The 19,076-nt window shown below is 43.4% G+C and overlaps 1 protein-coding gene across 2 annotated transcripts; it reads left to right on the forward strand.

Moving 5' to 3' along the window:
- The first annotated feature begins 3,096 nt into the window (after positions 1-3,096).
- LOC130122030 (stomatin-like) lies at positions 3,097-19,076 on the forward strand. 2 transcript variants are annotated; one of them, XM_056291047.1, is made up of 8 exons: positions 3,097-3,344; positions 4,679-4,711; positions 5,362-5,471; positions 6,669-6,741; positions 11,884-11,966; positions 12,246-12,449; positions 13,886-14,020; positions 18,861-19,076. In XM_056291047.1, exons 1-8 carry the CDS (start codon positions 3,284-3,286, stop codon positions 19,047-19,049), a joined length of 888 nt encoding a protein of 295 aa, XP_056147022.1. In that variant the 5' UTR covers positions 3,097-3,283; the 3' UTR covers positions 19,050-19,076. The 2 variants fall into 2 exon arrangements, with proteins under 2 accessions (XP_056147022.1, XP_056147023.1); XM_056291048.1 differs by lacking the exon at positions 4,679-4,711 and having other exon boundaries at positions 3,100-3,344.

Raw genomic sequence — 19,076 nt, forward strand, 5'->3', positions numbered from 1 at the left:
CCTTTCTGACTAGACCAAGCTAGTCTGACTGGCTGGTGATGAGACTCAGATATTTATCCTCTTTGGAGTCGTTGTCAGAGCTATTGATGTCCATGGCTCTTTGTGTTCCGATGTTTAGCAAATTCGTGTATTATTATTGTTGTTTTTTTTTTAAATTAAAGTATTGTTAAAATCTCTCTCTCTCTCTCTCTCTGTCCCTGTAGTTTGAGTTATTTTCAGTTTTTATGTACTATCTTTGGACTGCCTTAGAGATCAGAGAGTTACTTGTCTATATTTACTTACAACAAGTGTGTGCTCTGTAAATGGTGGGCCATTGGCAAGGCGGTTTGGTGTTTAGCTCCAAGCTTTACGGTAAGAGGGTCTCGGGTTTCATCCCGGCTCTCGTGTGGAGTTTGCATGTTCTCTCTGTGTTTGTGTGGGTTTCAGTTTTCTAACACACTCCAAATACATGAATTAGAGAATCTGAATTGGTCAATAGGAACAGTGCGTGAGTGACAGTTGGTGCTGCTCTGTTAATGCTGTCCAATTCCCAGTCTGGGTAACTGCATCAAGATAAGATATTTTGAGGTACTGTAGAGAAAGAGTACTTTTCCAACATACTAGCCACTCCAAAGAAAGTGTGTAACTTTGTGACCAGTTGCAAAATTTTTTTGGTTTGAATTTCACAAACATAGGCTAAATCCTGTTGGTGCGATGGTGGTGTATTTTTGGGGGGTGGGTGGGGGGGGGTATTATTAGCCATCAGTGATGCTAACATAGGGAAGATATTTCATACCTGTGAAGAGTTTTGCACCGGACTCATGGACAGCTGCAAGGCCTCCCTCACCTCCAACTCCTTCCACTAAGATCCCTTCACAACTACATTTAAGAGTTTGGCTGCAGACTTGTGGACCAACTCCAGCTCCTCCAGGTTAGCTAGTTATGGGCATGGTGTGGTTGGGGGTCTTGGTTATGATCTGGGAGGGTGGTCTGCATCTTCCTTGGTCACGCCAGCCACCTGCACGTCCATAAACCTCCTCTTTGGCCTTCCTCTTTTCCTCCTGCCTGCCAGCTCCATCTTCAGCATCCTTCTCCCAATATAACCAGCATCTCAACTCCTCCACCCATCGACAGGCCAGTGGTCACTCCTTCAAGGATGAGTATGTGTACATCCTTGATAGAGAGGAATGCTGGTTTGAACGGGGACCACCCCTGAACCGAGGGGGGGGGGCTAAGAGTACATCCGTCGCAATGCCGTGATTGAAACTATTCCTCCATCTCTGTGAATAGCACACATTGCCATTGTAAATTAAGTAGTTAATGGTCACGGCAATTTGCATGTGATAATAATAATAACGATAATGAATTCATTTATACAGCACTTTTCTAAAACAATGTTACAAAGTGCTTCACAAAAACGTGAAACCAGACAAGGCAAAAATGAGAGCAAGATCAAATAAGCAAGAGTGAAAATAAAAACAGTAGAAATAAAAACAAATATCAAACATTTGTAAAAGCTTTCATAAAAAGGGAAGTTTTGAGACGACATCTGAAAGAAGCTAGGGACTTGATTTGTTTCAGCTCAACAGGAAGAGAGTGCCATAGTGTGGAGGCTCTTAACAGCAAAAGCCCGAGCACCCTTTGTGGAAAAACCGAGACCAACCAGCAGGGCTCCATGCCAGCTCAATAAATCACAAATGTATGTAGGAGCAAGACGATTTAAAGCCTTAAAAGTGGGCAATACATTTTTTAAATCAATTCGAAAAATAACAGGGAGCGAGTGTAGGGAGGCAATCGCAGGAGTGATACGGTCATGCCTCTTTGTCCCTGTAATGAGCCGAGCAGCGGCGTGTTGTACCAACCGTGGACGGTAGAGGGAGCTCTTCTTGATACCAAGTCAAGGCTGGGCAAGTTTATTTGTGCAGCACCTTATCAACGCAGAGTGCACTACAATTACAAGTGCATTACAATAGTCAAGCCGCGAACAGATAAGAGCATGTACAGCTTCCTGCAGATCGGCAATTGATAAAAAACCTAATTTGAAACCGATCGTTGTTTTCGGTCGTTAAGCCACTGTGTTGCTCATAAAGGTGGCTGTCAGTTGAGGCTCTCGTCCACCCCTGGTCTGGGGCAGGCTGGGGACCGAGCGCTCGACCGGCCTGCCCCCTCCCTCAACTCCCTCCTCAAGCGCATCGGACACTGCTGCGGTCTGCCCACATTCAGGTCATTGGTCGGGACTCGCCTGTTCAGACTTCATCTGTGATTTATGTGATTTATGATGTCTGTTTTTCTCGCTGCCGCCGCTTCTCCCTCTCGTAGCCCCGCCCCCCTTAGCCCCGCCCTCTCCCATCCACTCCTGCGTGTCCGTGTTGCGGTTATCTGTCGTCTTGTTTCACCCCGTTTATTGTAAAGCGACTTTGAGTATTGGAAAAGCGCTATATAAGTTTAATTTATTATTATTATCATTATCAAAGACGTCACTTAGATCAGTGGTTCTCAACCTTTTTGGGGTCCTGGACCTCCTGCGTATTTTTGATCTACCCTGAGGACCCCTCCACCTGATCTTGGGGGAGCGGGGTTGCAATTTGATAGAAACAGTAGAAACTGCATTTTAAATTGCATTATAGCATTTATTCACTCTTTGGGGCAAAAATAAGAGCTTTCAGTTGTAACTTAGATATAGTTAACAAAACAGAATTCTTATGCAGTAACTTTCAGATATATGTAACAACAGAATTTTTATGCAGCAACTTTTAACAATGCAAACGGGAGCGAGATCTCTTATTAAAATACAATAAATTACACTTGTGAAACAGATGTAATTGGAGAAAAAAGTCCTGCTACCCTTTATAGTTTAGGTAGATAAAGGTCTCAGTCACATTTGAGTAAAATAATCCTATTTCTATAAATGTCATAGGATCTTTTTTTTAAAGATATTTTATTTTCACGGACCCCTTGCAATTACACCACGGACCACTAGAGGTCCGCGGACCCCCGGTTGAGAAACACTGACTTAGATGAGTGATGAAACGTTTCTCCCAGTAAGCGTTGCGTCCAGATTAACCGGTTCAGCTTCCGTTTAACTATACTGGAGCAGCTGCGTTAGAGGGGCGGGGCTACTATGAGTGACGGCTCCTGACGAACGTTCCCGTCAGCGCGTCCCTCAAAAACAAAACAGAAACGTGAACGGCTTTCCGAGCTGAGGAGGTTAAAATACCGGGACACAACTGAGCAAAGTCTCCAAAAAAACAAACAAACAAACAACAACAAACAACCAAAAAACAGTTGTCTTTTTGCGGACGTTATGGACGACGGCAAAGAAACTGTTGCAATGAGAGAGGCGAGAAGACGGGAGCGCGTAACAGGTAAAACGCTCGTCGGTTTGCAGGAATCGACCGTTTAGCTAAGCTAGCTAAACGTTAGCCATGCTAACCAAGGGGCGACGCACTTAGCCGACGCCCACCGAAGCGGAGTAGCTAGATTTACACTTGGCTTCATATTTTGCAGACGCTTTTTCATCTGTATTTATAGAAAAGCGCCTTAACTGGAGTCAGATATTTAAAAAAAAAAAAAGAAGTCTTACCAACTGGCAACTTAGAGCTCGACACAGTCATCAAATAATACTAATGAGGTGGTCGTAGTACCTTTATTACAAAGCAACCGTATGACGTGCTAGTGGTATTACATTTATTACATGGTTATCATATCATAGCCAGTAGCGCATGTTACACACTGCCTTTAATTAGCATAAGTGTGCCTAAATGGGGGGGATCTTAACTGCTACAGACATACCATTGCCATACGAGCATAACAGATAATGTCTTAGTAGCTGAGAGGCACAACAGCCGACACCAATGGTAGTATTAAACAATATGTATTATCTGGGGGTTTACAAATGCTTGGCGACCATCCGAGGATTAAGCTGGGCCTGGAGAGTGAGAAATCCCACTAGTTAACCCAATAGTAACCCCTCATAATGTCATACGGCTAGCGGTTAGTCGCCAAGTTAGCTGCGTTAAACCTCACCGTTAATTAACTGAGTAATCATCCTCAAACTGGGTGTCACGACTTGGGTTTTGCCAATTTTAGCTCTCTGGCTCGCCTAAACACCCTGTTTTTGTTAATAATTTGAAATGAAACTTTGCCCTTAATAAACATTTCGATGCACTTACATGTACATTTTTAGTTCCCCAAAGTTAGTTTATATTATATACTTAAATGAACTTCAACCCAGCCACTGAGGATGCACAAGCCAGTGCATTCTTAGTGGGAGCAGCAGCAGACTTAAGTTTACTTAAGAAATATACCCACCATTTTTTCACAAGGGTAACCACCACAGAGCAAAATCAAAGCGTTGACTAATTTTGAGGGGGGGGGGGTCTATCGAGTTCACAGCTTGCTAGATTATCATACTAACTACATTTTGATTATTCTGAGATGCTTTACTGTTTCATGGAATGATTTGAGTTTATTTGTTGTAGATGAACATGTAAATGATGAATATTTAGAGAAGGAACTCATGAAAAGCATATTCATTTTTTTAAACAACGATTTCTTTCTTTAACCCTTGGCTCGTGACCTCTTCTACAACCTAAGTAAACAAAGTTAATCTAAGTCACTGAGTTCACACTTCACTTCACCCCCAGTCTTAGCCATTCCAATGTCATTTTTTTTCAAAGTGGTTTGACTTCCTTCATAGGTTCAAACAGATATGGTTTTGGTGATAATGAAGGTATGCACCATGTATGTAATAGCTGCATGTCATGTGAGCAACATTTTGAAAGGGGAAAAGCTGCAGGTGTGAGGTGTGTGTGTTTTATTGCATAGCTTAACAAATGTCTAACAGATGAAGAAACCAGGGATCCTGAGGATTCAAAGACAGTGCTGAACCAAGCTGACTTGAGTCAATATGTCTTTGAGGTGCTATGTGTAATTCTAATGATTCCTGACCTCTATTGTTCAGTGATGTAATTAACTAAAAATAAAAGCAAGCAAAATTAATCAATTCAAATAGTAGCAGGTCCCCAGTGTGTTTGCTGAGATCTAGCCTACCATTTTCAAACACCCCCAAAACACATTGTTTGCTATCTAGTGTGTTGAGGACTGGGAACCACAAAACCAACTCAGCCGGACTACCCTCTGTTGTTTTGAATTAAGCGGGGTAGGGGCATCATGTATTTGTTCCCATGCATACCACTCAGAAATCCTGGTTTCGGGAAAGCTGAAATTTTATTACTCTTGGCACTTTTTAGCTTGCTTAGAAATGCATGTGACAGAGTTGCTCTGTGAATAGGACCTGGCATGCAAGCAATATTTATCCTTGTAATATAATGAGGTTATTTCAAGTTATTTTTGCTTATATTTGTGTGTCCCCCCCCCTAGTCTTGGAAGAAGGAGACGAGGGTATTGGCGCTTGTGGCTACCTCCTTGTTCTGTTCTCCATCCTTCTGACGCTGCTTACCCTTCCACTCTCCATTTGGATGTGCATTAAGGTCAGGGCATGAAATAAATATTTTCAGTAAGGCCAGCATCCTCCTAGTGGCAGTGGCAGCCTGTGGCACCGCAGTGGCAGCCTTTGGCACCTTTGGCAGGTAGTGGCACCTCAGTGGCAGCCTGTGACACCTCAGTGGCAGCCTGGGGCACCACAGCGAGAACCTGTGGCAACTCACTCTCAACTACACATGTTTGCGCAATTATGTTTAAACCCGTGTTTACGCAATTATGTTTACATAACACAATTTAACTCTTGCAATAATAAAGCAGAGGATTATGTTTACAAACCAGTTTCACTCTTACAGAAATAACACGTAGGATTAATAAGGAGGGTACTTTTGTTCCTTTTTATTTCAAAACAGGCGAAATCATAACCTCCTTGGCAAAAGTATTTACATAAAGTGAATGAAAAACAAAAAAGTAGAACATGATTGGTTAACAACCATCCGAAATAAAGTGCTAATAAAGTACATCTTAACATCGCAACAACTAAAACAGACTTGCGGGGGGGGGGGGATAGACACTGTGGCGACTCCTAACGGGAGCAGCTGAAAGTAGTAGTAGTAGTAGAGACTAACGGCTGCTGACCTGTTGTGAAAACAAAACAGGAAATTTGGCCCTGCCCTAGTTGAGAGCGAGTTGCCACAGGCTGCCACTGTAGTGCCACAGGCTGCCACTGAGGTGCTACTACCTTCCAGTGCCACTAGGAGCATCTCTTCGTCACTCAGTGTTTTTTGTCCACAAGCCGCTGTGTCAGGTGTATTCTAAAGTTCACCTGCCACACTCACTACTCAACCAGACAAGTTGATATTTAGAATAGAGAGGAATTACCAAACAATGTGGTTGACAAAGTAGGCAACAGTACTGGGGGGCGGGGATGGGGGGTTAGAGGTCACGCCCATTCTATTTACATAACACGCTGATCCCAATTATTGTGTGTATGTATATTTAGAGAAACCATAGAAGTCATCTTTCTCATCTTGCCATGACACAATGCAGCTGAAGGGCTGTTGATCTGTATTTACTCAGTTAATGGGTAACCTTAATGGTTTGACCGAATTGTGAAGCCTAATGCCCAACGGTAACCATGGTAATGTCTCAGTATCCTGTCAGTGGCCATCTGTTGAATGTCAAACAGGGGAGGGATGTGGAAGAAAAAAAAATCAACAAAAATCATGTTCTTTATTTCTTGACAGATTGTGAAAGAGTATGAACGTGCCATCATCTTTCGCCTGGGGCGCATCCTGCGAGGAGGAGCAAAAGGACCAGGTTAGAAAACAGAACCTCATATCCTGAATCACATTCATGTCCTGTAAAACAGTCACTGGCCGGAGGTGGGATACCATGTCGATTGGTACTGTTTGTCTAATTTAAGAGTTCGTCCCTCAAAATGTGATTTTATTATTAATACTAGAGGCTTCACTAACCGACAACATAACAGCATACAAAACAGAAAAGGGGTAACAGGCCACAGCAGAGCTCCTTGGAGCCATTTTGATACATAGCACTTATATTTACTGTTTAAATGTTCAGTTATAAAAGTAACAAGGATACATGATGTCACTGATGCAAAGCACAACCGTTGTGCGACTTTGTTGGGAACAGAAGGACATGGGATCATTGTCTTAAGCTTGTAACTGAAAGCAGGCCTAGTATTGACTGTACATTTTCAATGGAGTAGCTAATATTCCATATTTTATTTATATAATATCTTGACTGGATGCTCAACATTGGCATTGTAAAATAGATGCTTTTGCAGCGGTTCAACGGAGTTAAAGTTAGCTCATCTGAATCACGTTTATAGCGAAGCAACCACCCAGAGAAACAAGTTGACACATCAGAAACACTTAAAAATTTTATCAAATGATTGACTTGTTGGAGCATGTTAAACAGAGCATGTCTTGCATCTGTGTCATCTCTGTTAATGGAGTTTCTGTGAAATCTACCTCGAATGAAACCACATGGGTGATAGAATACCAAGTGATAGAATACGAGGGACGAAGGAATTATGATGATCCATGACCCCAGAGTATTATTCTTACCTCAAATTGCTATTAAACAGTACCAGTTGCAGAAAAAAAAGCCCTTTTAGTAGCCACAATCTAAGTTAAATACATTTTAAATTTTTATTTTTAGTATAATTTTGAAGGCACATGATTACTGTAATTTTGACATTTTGGAGAATTACCATCTTAAAGAGTACAAAAATTCCATTTAGATATATTTCAGTTTGACAGCAACACAGCAAAACAAGAAATAATCAGTGGGGAGTGAATATTATCTGGAGCCACTATTCATGTGCAGGCTGAAATACGCTAACCTTTCAACAAGTTTTTGAGAGAAAATAAATCTTGTGTTTGAATTTTAACAACAGAGCTTATTCTCTTATTTACATTATGATTAAAGTTTAAGCCTGTAGGCTGACTGTCAGTGTTGTGTGTAGGGAGATTTGACCTCCTTATCACTTTTCATGTCGCTAGTTTCCTTCGGCTCAATCAGAATACATAGCTACAATATTGAAGACATTTCCAGGTAACATCAGTGCAAGGATGTTTTGGCAGCTTTAGGAGTTTAGGAGTACATACTGGCAGACATGGACAGCCATAGATGTGTTGCGAAGGATCAGTAGTGCAAGACATACTGCAGGTAGCTATTCACATGTGAACAGCTTGTCTGTCTTACAGTGATGGTTGCTATGGGGAAAGATGTGTCGAGTGTTTTCAAACCTCTAACCATTTCCTTTTAACTGCACAGAGGTACAGTTCAAACAAACAAAAACTTTGATTTCCACTTCTGGTGTCCTATTTTCACTATAATACAACTGCAGAATTTATAGAAGGTGATATTTCTAAGAGCTGAATGGCATCAGTGTAGAAAGCTAGGCCTGGCATTGTAAGTAATGGTAAAACTTGGATTGATGTTCAGAGAGCAAAGCAATGTTTGGGCCTCATTTATGAGTTAAAATTACTGGCTGTCACCCCGGGCTATGCCTTGCCACACCTGGTATGGCTAAAATCTACCACAGCTTTTGAACCAGCTGAATATAGTTTGACCAGACCCTGCAACAGTTGTTCACATGTTCTGACACAAAGGATTAATTGTTGTTGACTCTGGCGAGGATATTTTTTTATTTTTGGGGAAGTTTTGTTTAAATATAGTACTGATATCTGTGTTTGGGGGTGGGGGGATGTATGATTTACCAAACATTAGCTGTTGGTTTTTTTTAAATCTCCTTTTTTTGCATTTCCTGCTCACACTTTTCACTAGTATTAACCTCAGTGGCGTTTACTGAATGTGTAATAGTTGCTACATCTGTTGGGAGGGGAATGTGACAACTGAGTGCAACTGCTGATGGTGATCATTCTTGAATAAATCATTCAGCGATGCGAAGTTTTTGCAACGACCTCTTCCATCGCCGAAATCGCTGGTGCACACGGTGGAGGGCAATATATCGGCAATCACTGGTTGTTGGGCTGATGGTGGCTGGTAGGAAAATTTTGACATATCACCCGACTCTACTTTCCACCAAACAAAAAACATCCGTTCAGTTGAATCTATTTCGTAGCATCAGTCATAGCGTAGTCACGGTCTTCTACACACTTGTGAGTCATATCTGCTTGTCAACCATAACAACTGCATGGCATGTGCTGCATCAGAAAGTCCAACAAATGACAGAAGAATTTTAACCTGCAGTTTTTTTAAACCACCTGCTATAATTAAACTGAATGCTGCTACAAGTATAATGGCGCTATATTAAAACTAGTCATTTATATGCGATGTGTTCAAGGCATATATCATAAGAATAGTAGCACTTTAATTTGTTCATTATTGCAGCATGTCATTTAACTCGTGTTTTATCCAGCTAAATGTTGATCGTCAAGTGCATAAGATGTGTGCCTTATTTTACTGGGCTCATCACAGGAGACCGAACCGCACAGTTCTGGGCTAGCTCCAGCCATGTCAGACAGACTGAGAATAAGCAGACCATTAGATCTACATTGTCCAGTCAGGAGTCTGGTGGTGATGCAGTAGCAGAAGGTTGCAGCAGAGGAAAACCAGCCTTTCCTCTCATTACCCTAGCCCTTTCTCCCCAATTCATTCAGTTTATGTAAAACTGTGACTGATGCCTCCCAAAGACTTAAGATAATTCAAATGTCGTGTATAACTACATTTTTCGCTTGTCCAACTAAAGAGCAGAGCAGAAGGCGTCTGCCTTTCTGTTGGATGATTGAATGCCTGCGTGACATACTGATGTATAATTTAATTTATTTATTGTTTGAGAGAGAAATGCTGGAGTATAGAATAAAGTTCTCTATTTTCAATTAATAATAATAATCGGGGCCTGGTGTGCTAGAATCACATGCCGTACAGTCTGTGGGAAGCATCCATTGGTTGATTTTGAATCAAAGAGTGGCATCTGCAAAGTTTAAAATATAACCCTTCAGGATTCCAGGGGAGCCTGTTCTTGGTTTACAGGGTAATAATAGCGGTCTGTCTCACTCAGAGGCCACCCTCTCATTCTATTATAGCCACACCTTCCACCCGGCCTTATTTTTTTCCCCTGTATCTCCATAACAGGCTTTATACAGCAGGAAGTAATTTTCCATATAATTATCTGGAATGCACAAGTGGTGTCAGTTGGTGTTTAAATGAATTTATTGGTACTTTCCTTCAGTGGTAAACAAATTCTTGGCAAGGGTGAGCATTCCTTTTTAGGGGGGGTCACAGCAAAAATTTTCCATTGCGTTTCATGATGCTTAGTGGTTGAAGAGACTGCCCTCTGTGTGAGAGTGACTAGTGCCGACCATTGCTTTGCTCACAGAGACAAACATTCTTGCCACAATCTGATGTGCAGCGGAGGATGTTGCACAAAGGAACTGCTTTTCCTTTCAGAGTTTTATTTCCCTCTGGGGATCAGGATCAGGAACAATTTGTTGTCATTTCTTTCACGTACTTGCGTACACAAAAGAAATGAAATTCCCAGCCCACAGCAGTGTGACACAAAAGACAAAAACACACATCCCAAATTTCCCAAAAATGACACCACCAAAAACATACAAAAACAGAGCAAACAAATAAAAACAAAAACAAACAAACAAACAAAACACACACACACACACACACACACAAACAGTTAACAACACAGTCCACTCAGTGCAACACAGTCTAAAAACTCCACTGTCCAGAGAACAAATGCCAGACAGGATGACTGTCAGAACTGCCAGTCTGCATGGGCTAGCAGTTAGCTTAGCCTGCCCCACGTCCGCGTCATGTCAGACCCAGATCCCCCAGCCGATCCAGCACCAGCTCTCTCAGCCAGACAACTTCGACACACCTCCCTGCACTCCGCATGACATAAATAAAACACCGTCAACGCTAGGGGAGGCCACCGCCAGACCGCCCTTGGTGTTATCGGAACTGCTGGTCTGCATGGGCTCGCAGTTAGCTTAGCTTGCCCTGCTTCCGCGTCCTGTCAGACTGCCCTCGGTGTTTCCTCCTTGGGCGCAGCTCCGGCAGGGCTGTGGTCCCTGGGCCCACCGGAAACAGCAGACCAGGCTCCCCCAGCCGATCCAACACCAGCTCTCCCAGCCAGACACCTTCGGCACACCTCCCCACACTCCACATGACAACACTAAAACATAGTCAATGCTAGGCAAGGCCACCGCCAGACCACCCTTGGTGTTATCGGAACTGCTGGTCTGTATGGGCTAGCAGTTAGCTTAGCCTGCCCCGCTTCCGCGTCCTGTCAGACCGCCCTTGGTGTTACCTCTTCGGGCGCAGCTCTGGTCAGAGCCTGGGCCCACAGGACGCAGCAGACCAAGCTCTCCCAGCCAATCCAGCGCCAGCTCTCCCAACCATCAAATGAAAGCAAAACAAAATCAGATGCAAGCATGGACAAAGACACTAAATGGACGGTACTGGGTAAGGCCACCGCAAATGTGAATTCGCGCCGCCATCTTCCCACACTGGTACGGAGTGAGGCCACTGTAAACGTGAATTCGCGCCGTTGGTTCTGTAAAAACCAACAGCTGTGATCCAATGACTCACCTCTACTTAATATGCAACTGGACAATTTAGACAACAGATTCTTGACTGCTGTGAGGCCTTTTACATGATTTCATTGTACCCTAAAGGCCAACATGGCCTCTAGTGCTGTTTTTGCTGTGCTATTTCAGTTTCTGTGAGTGGGAAAAGGGGGCTTATGACGGAAGCAGATAGCCACATCCTCTCGGTTCATGCACCACATCTGCAGTTCAAGCTGAGAGAGCCCAAACTGTACCAATGCAAGAATTTAACTCATCACTATTTAATCAGACATCGATGATGGCACCAACGTGTTCTCACTACTGGTGTGTTTTTAATGTTCTCAGTCTTTGTTTAACCTGCAACTTTGTGTTTGTGATTCCAAAGGGTTGTTCTTCATCTTGCCCTGCACTGACAGCTTTATCAATGTGGACATGCGCACCGTTACCTTTGACATCCCCCCACAAGAAGTAAGACACACACACACACACACACACGCACAATATTATTTAGGTGTGTACATATTCCTTTAAACTCATTATGTTGTTCTGAAAAACGGTTGACATAAACAATGTTCAGAGGTGTTTTACACACCCTCCCAATGACGCATTCTTTTAACAAGTTACCCAAAACAATTCATACTACCTTTTACCTGAATTCCATTTAGCTTTCACCTGACTTCCCTCATATGAACTCTTGCTATTATATCACTACTATATGGCTGTGCTTCATCCTTGCTCTGCCCTCAGGTGTTGACCAAAGACTCCGTGACCGTGAGTGTCGATGGCGTAGTGTACTACCGTGTCCAGAATGCCACCTTGGCTGTGGCCAACATCACTAATGCTGATGCTGCAACTCGCCTGCTGGCCCAGACCACCCTGAGGAATGTCCTTGGCACCAAGAATCTGGCCGAGATCCTGTCAGACCGTGAAGAGATTGCACACAGCATGCAGGTAGCGTAGAATAGAGATTTGTGATATGTCATGTTTACATTTCTTATTTACTCAAAGCAACTTGTTTTGGTAGTAATGTAAGTAATGATGTTTGCTACTACTACTACTTTCGGCTGCTCCCGTTAGGGGTCACCACAGCGGATCATCCATTTCCATTTCTAAGTAATGATGTTTGCATAATGTTTAAAATGGCCACCATCGTCCAGGTAGCATGGCGGTCCATTCCGTTGCCTACCAAAACGGGGATCACCGGTTCGAATCCCTGTGTTACCTCCGGCTTGGTCAGGCGTCCCTATAGACACAATTGGCTCTGTCTGCGGGTGGGAAACCGGATGCGGGTATGTGTCCTGGTCGCTGCACTAGCGCCTACTCTGGTCAGTCAGGGCGCCTGTTCGGGGGGGGGGGGGACTGGGGGGAATAGCGTGATCCTCCCACATGCTATGTCCCCCTGGTGGAACTCCTCACTGTCAGGTGAAAAGAAGCGGCTGGCGACTCCACATGTATCAGAGGAGGCGTGTGGTAGTTTGCAGCCCTCCCCGGATCGACAGAGGGTGTGGAGCAGCAACCGGGACGGCTCGGAAGAGTTAGGTAATTTGGCCGGGTACGATTGGGAAGGAAAAAACAAACAAACAACATGTACTACAGCAGCATCTGAGTTGACTTCTTTGAACTTCATTGCGGATATGCAAATTAAAATTAATTGAATAAAATTGGACTGAAGTGTTTTTAAAGGCAAATAATGCAAAAGGTTCAGGTTGTCAATGCCTGGTGTTGGTGACATTTGCTGCAGTCAAATATTGCCTCAGTCAGGTCAAAACTATTTGTGCATGTAAATGTACCAAATGACGGGGAAGGACAATGAATGGCGTAAGTGTATGACTGTAGAAAGAGCAAGTCATTGTCCCATTGTTGGTTTTGGTGAAGTTTCAGGATAAAACGCTTGACTTCTGCTCGATGTTTGACTTGGTTTGATTTTTATGAAGTTGTTTTGCAGAGTACATTGACTTTACTATGACAGGGATTCATATAGAGTCTGGCTTTTTTACTGTTATTCCTAAATGCTTATTTACTCACTACTTCAATGCCTTGTTGTAATGAATTCTTTTTTGAATTATATTTTTATCTTTTGAAAAATGACTTTTGGTAAAATCCATGCTATAATTATTTGTGATGAATGATTTCATACTCGTCAGTAGTAAAATATTGAATGGTCATTTTCAGGGATTAACATCCATAGGGCTCTGTGTACTGTTCCTCTGTGCCACTGCTGTGGCAGTTAGCTGTCACTGATGTGGTTGCTGCTTCATAGCAGTCTATGTATTGTAACAGTAGTTGTGCCATATTGTTAGTTACTATTTAATGTGGTCGCACCTCCAAGTTTAGAAGAACCCTACTCGAGATGGTACAAATGTGACGTACTTCTGTATCCTCCTCAGTCCACTCTGGATGATGCTACAGATGACTGGGGCATCAAGGTGGAGCGGGTCGAGATTAAGGATGTCAAACTGCCCCTTCAGCTCCAAAGAGCCATGGCAGCTGAGGCTGAGGCTAGCCGTGAGGCCAGGGCTAAGGTATGATATTGCTTTTGTTCACACACACACACACAAACATACCCACTCACACAGTTGAGTTCCTTCATTTTTTTCAATCACAAGCTCCAATTATTTTTAATCAAATTTTCATATATTTTTTTCCATACTTAATGAGCTTTGCATTGCCTTGCATGAGTCCAATTACGTTAATTACATATGCTTGACCATTTTATGATTATATGCCAAAAATACGCAAAGAATTGACTTTTTCATTTATCAGGAATCAGGAACAATTTATTGTCATATCTTTCATGTACTTGCATACACAAAAGAAAAAAAATTTCGTTTCTCCCAGCCCACAGCAGTGCAACACAAACGACAAAAACACATCCAAAATTTCCCAAAAACGACACCACCAAAAACATACAAAAACAGAGAGAACAAGCAAAGAAACACAAACGGTGAACAACACAATCCACTCAGTGCAACACAGTCCAAAAGTTCCACTGTCCAGAGAACGAACTCAAGCCAGGATGACTGTCGGAACTGCTGGTCTGTATGGGCTAGCAGTTAGCTTAGCCTGCCCTGCTTCTGCATCGTCAGACCGTGGTCCTTGGGCCCACCAGACGCAGCAGACCAGGCTCCCTCAGCCGTTCCAACACTAGCTGTTCCAGCCAGACACCTTCAACACACATCCCCACACTCCACACGACAACACAAATGCAGACACAGACAAAAACACTGCACAGTCGATGCTAGGCGAGGGCGCCGCCAGACCGCCTCGGTGTTTCCTCTCGGGCGCAGCTCCAGGCAGGGCCGTGGCCTCTGGGCCCACAAGATGCAGCAGACCAAGCTCTCTCAGCCAATCCAATGCCAGCTCTCCCAGCCAAAAAAATCGATGATCAGAATAAAAACTTCACATGACACAAACTTAGGCGCAGACATAGACGTGGACAAAGACACTGTGTAGGCCTACCGGGTGAGGCCGTCGCAAACGTGAGTTCACACCACCATCTTCCCACACTTGGAGCGGTGATGTTATGTCTAAATAATCCTGTGTTTTGTCTTCTTGAAAAAGGTATCAAATTCTTAGTTACATCACTTTGCACATGGTTGTGGGCATCAAGAAAAATGCCCAGTTGTAATTTGATTTGGCTGCGTTTGGATGGGGGGCTTAATTTTTCCAAAGAAATCTGTCATGTCTCTTGAGCTGCTTTTGCTCTTTAGCTAGCTAATGCTGGCAAAACGCCACTAAACCATGAGAGGATAAGGAGGTATGACTGACCATAGTACCCTCACAAACCAGTGTGTCAATCACAACTGCTCTCATTGATGAACAACACATCATGTCACGGTATCATAATGTAGACATGTGCAAACAACCATCTGTGATCCAACATCATTTGTGACCTACAAATCTTATCACAATTTGATTGGAGCTTAAAAACCTCAGTCATCATGCCCACTGTCAAAAAAGATTTGCATGGTTTATGTTTTTATCTTTTCCTCCGGGGGCTCCGGTTTCCTCCCATAGTCCAAAGACATGTAGGTCAGGTGAATCGTCTATACTAAATTGTCCCTAGGTATGAATGGGTGTGGGGGTGTGTGTATGTCGGCCCTGTGTTGACAGTCTGGCGGCCTGTCCAGGGTGTCTCCCTGCCTGCCGCCCAATGATTGATGGGATAGGCTCCAGCGTCCCCGTGACCCTGAGAGCAGGATAAGCGGTTTGGAAAACGGATGTTTTTATCTTGTATCCAGGTTTGCCATGGCTTGTTCTTACTACATTTAGTCACATTACTGCACTGGCAGCTCATTTTTACTGATATATCAATATATATTTCCCTTTAGTCATGCCAGTTCCTTAAAGAAATTATGACAAAGCCCGCCATGAGATCCTAAAACAGGAAACTCAAATTTAAAAAATATAGACATGTCAGGGAAATGTAATATTGTTTTCAAGAAAAGTTGCCTTTTTCAAACCAGCAGAGTTATTTGCCATTATAATAGGATGATTAGACCTGACTTTGCCGAAGGTTGATGCTTATTTTTTGTGAACTCCATCCCTCGTCCATCACTCAGTGGTTTAATCACCTCAAGTTTATGTTGATTACTAATGAGGTTTTTGTTCATAATCCATTGAGAAGACTGCTTGCATTTGGAGATGAAACTGAAATCAGTAATTGCTCCCAGTTGTTTGTTTTATTTATCTTGATTATTTTGGTGCATCAGCAAGCATTTTACACGTCACTTAGACACAGATCAGAGCAGATTAGATTATTTGCCTCGTCTTTCACCTTGTTATGTAAAACTACTTTGACTATTGGTAACATAGCAGTCTATTCCGTTGTCTACCAACACGGAGCTCGCCGGTTCGAATCCCCGTGTCACCTCCGGCTTGGTCGGGCGTCCGTACAGACACAATTGTCTGTGTCTGCGGGTGGGAAGCCAGATGTGGGTATGTGTCCTGGTCGCTGCGCTAGTGCCTTCTCTGGCCTGCGGGGCAGCTGTTCAGGGGGGAGGGGGAACTGGGGGGGGGGGTAGCGTGATCCTCCCACGCGCTATGTCCCCCTGGTGAAACTCCTGACTCTCGGGTGTAAAGAAGCGGCTGGTGATGCCACATGTATCGGAGGAGTTATGTGGTAGTCTGCAGCCCTCCCCGGATCGGCAGAGGGGGTAGAGTAGCGACCAGGACAGCTCGGAAGAGTGGGGTAATTGGCCAAGTACAACTAGGGAGAAAAAAGGAGGGGGCTACTTTGACTATTGACTTTTGTCAAAGGAAATTAACCCAGTGTGAAAACAAAATGTAGTGATTAAACATTTCTTTGATTTCTGCAGTGCGGCTGCAACCTATCAACTCAGAAATGGTTAAGTTGTGTATTGTTATTTGTAGGCCTAGCAGAGACATGTTGTAATTATTCTTAACTAGGGACAAAGGCTATTTTTTTCATTTCTTTGGTTTTTTTTTTTTTATTTCAAAACAGTCTCAGTAAAGCAAGCCCTTAAAGTTGAAGGACATATATCTACATGGTCACCATCTAAATCTACACCGATGATCAAAATAACATTTTCTGATTATAATAAAAAAGAAAACAGAACAGATTACAAGATTCATTAATGTCAAGATGATGATGATGACAAAGATATAATGGCCCCAATTCCATATTGATATTATGATATTAAAATGCAGTCGGTATATAGATATTGCCCCTTGAATGATCTCTTTATTCTTAAATGGTCTCTGGTTGCAGGTATTTTTTATCTGTGACGGGGTGCTGGTTGCCACTGTTGTGTCATATTGTGCATCATTTGCTAGTGTCTACTCCAAAGTCCTGTACTACTTGCTATAATTTCATCAGTATTTGCACTTGATTTTTTTTTTTGTAGTTTGCACTTTAATTTCTCCTTTTGTGCTGTTGCCTCCTAATCTATGGCGCATGCAGACTCAGTGTCTGGATTTCGTATGCACTCGTGGCTGTAATACAATGATTGAGTATCACTCTACTATGCCAGTTGCCTACACTCCTTCGCTTCTGCTAAATGCTGACTCCCTTAAAAGTCGCTTTGGAAAAAAAGCGTCTCCCAAATGAGTAAATGTAATGATGTGTAACAAGCTAATCACTGCCTGTATGTTCACACACATAATTTACATTCATTCTTGTTGTTTACATGAAGTGGGCAGGAAGCAAGTCCATTTAAATGTTAAAAAAAAAAACAACTTGGGGGGCATCCGGGTAGCGTACTGGTCTATTCTGTTGCCTATCAACATGGAGATCGTCGGCTCGAATCCCCGTGTTACCTCTGGCTCGGTCAGGCGTCCCTACAGACAAAAATGGCCGTGTCTGCGGGTGGGGAGGCGGGTGTGGGTGTGTGTCCTGGTCGCTGCTCTAGCGCCTGTGGTCGGTCAGGGCACCTGTTTGGGGGGGGGGGGGATAGCATGATCCTCCCACGCGCTACAGCCCCCTGGTGAAACTCCTCACTGTCAGGTGAAAAGAAGCGGCCGATGACGCCACATGTATCGGAGGAAGCATGTGGTAGTCTGCAGCCCTCCTCGGATCAGCAGAGGGGGTGGAGCAGTGACCGAGACGGATCGGAAAATAGGGTAATTGGCCAAGTACAACTGGGGAGAAAAATGAGGAGAAAAATTCCAAAAACCCCAACTTGGTACTTCTCTTGTGTTGTGGTCAGCATCGTTTTCTGTGTTTTTAATCAAAGGCAGCAGAAACGACAAAGGGTTTCATCAGAGTTGTGTCTCCAGGGGTGGTGTGGCATATCCAGTCACATTCCAGTTACGTGATGGGTGTATATACCCCTTAATTTAACATGTAGTTGTCCTTATCTAGATATTGAGGTACAGACTGCATTATCATGTCAGGAGTAAATGGAATAAATGATGAAAATGATAATGACAGTGAAAAGGATGATGGTAATATACATTTTCAGATACCACAATATATCCCTGCGAACAAAACACACTCTATAAATAGATATGATAGAACAGTTGGATGACAGATTCAACAGATTCCATACAAAGGGATAGAAACCAGTACAAGCTACTGCTGTTTCAAAGCGCCCTGCCAGAACATTAAAAGCTCACGCTATTTACACACACTGTTAGGACGTCTTGTCAGGAGGGCTTGTGATCTTGGTAATGTACAAGTCACATGCACAGAATATGGCGGGGGGGCGGGGGGGGGCAGCCCTTCATTTCACTGATAGGATCTCATTTCTGTGCCTTGTGTGTGCTTTTCAAAAAGCTGCCCTCAGTTTAATCGCACACTAGTTTTTTACCCTTAGTCATATACACTTGATTTGTACCATGTGTTACCCCGCCCCCCCCCCCCCTCTGTCTTATTCATTCTCCTCTCTCATATCTCTGAAGGTTATTGCAGCTGAGGGAGAGATGAATGCTTCACGGGCGCTGAAGGAGGCCTCCCTGGTAATTGCCGAGTCGCCCTCGGCCCTGCAGCTTCGCTACCTGCAGACCCTCAACACCATCGCCGCAGAAAAGAACTCCACCATCATCTTCCCTCTTCCGCTGGAGATGATGCAGGGCTTTATTAAGCACTAGGGAGGATGTTAAAATGCAGACAGTCAA

Source organism: Lampris incognitus, chromosome 12, assembly GCF_029633865.1.
Source record: "Lampris incognitus isolate fLamInc1 chromosome 12, fLamInc1.hap2, whole genome shotgun sequence".
Classification (NCBI taxonomy): domain Eukaryota; kingdom Metazoa; phylum Chordata; class Actinopteri; order Lampriformes; family Lampridae; genus Lampris; species Lampris incognitus.

Coding starts and splice junctions, on each gene's coding strand:
- LOC130122030 (XM_056291047.1), top strand. CDS start 3,284: ATGGACGACGGCAAAGAAACTGTTGCAATGAGAGAGGCGAGAAGACGG. Junction 5,472..6,668: donor CCATTTGGATGTGCATTAAG/GTCAGGGCATGA, acceptor ATTTCTTGACAG/ATTGTGAAAGAGTATGAACG. Junction 12,450..13,885: donor AGATTGCACACAGCATGCAG/GTAGCGTAGAAT, acceptor TATCCTCCTCAG/TCCACTCTGGATGATGCTAC.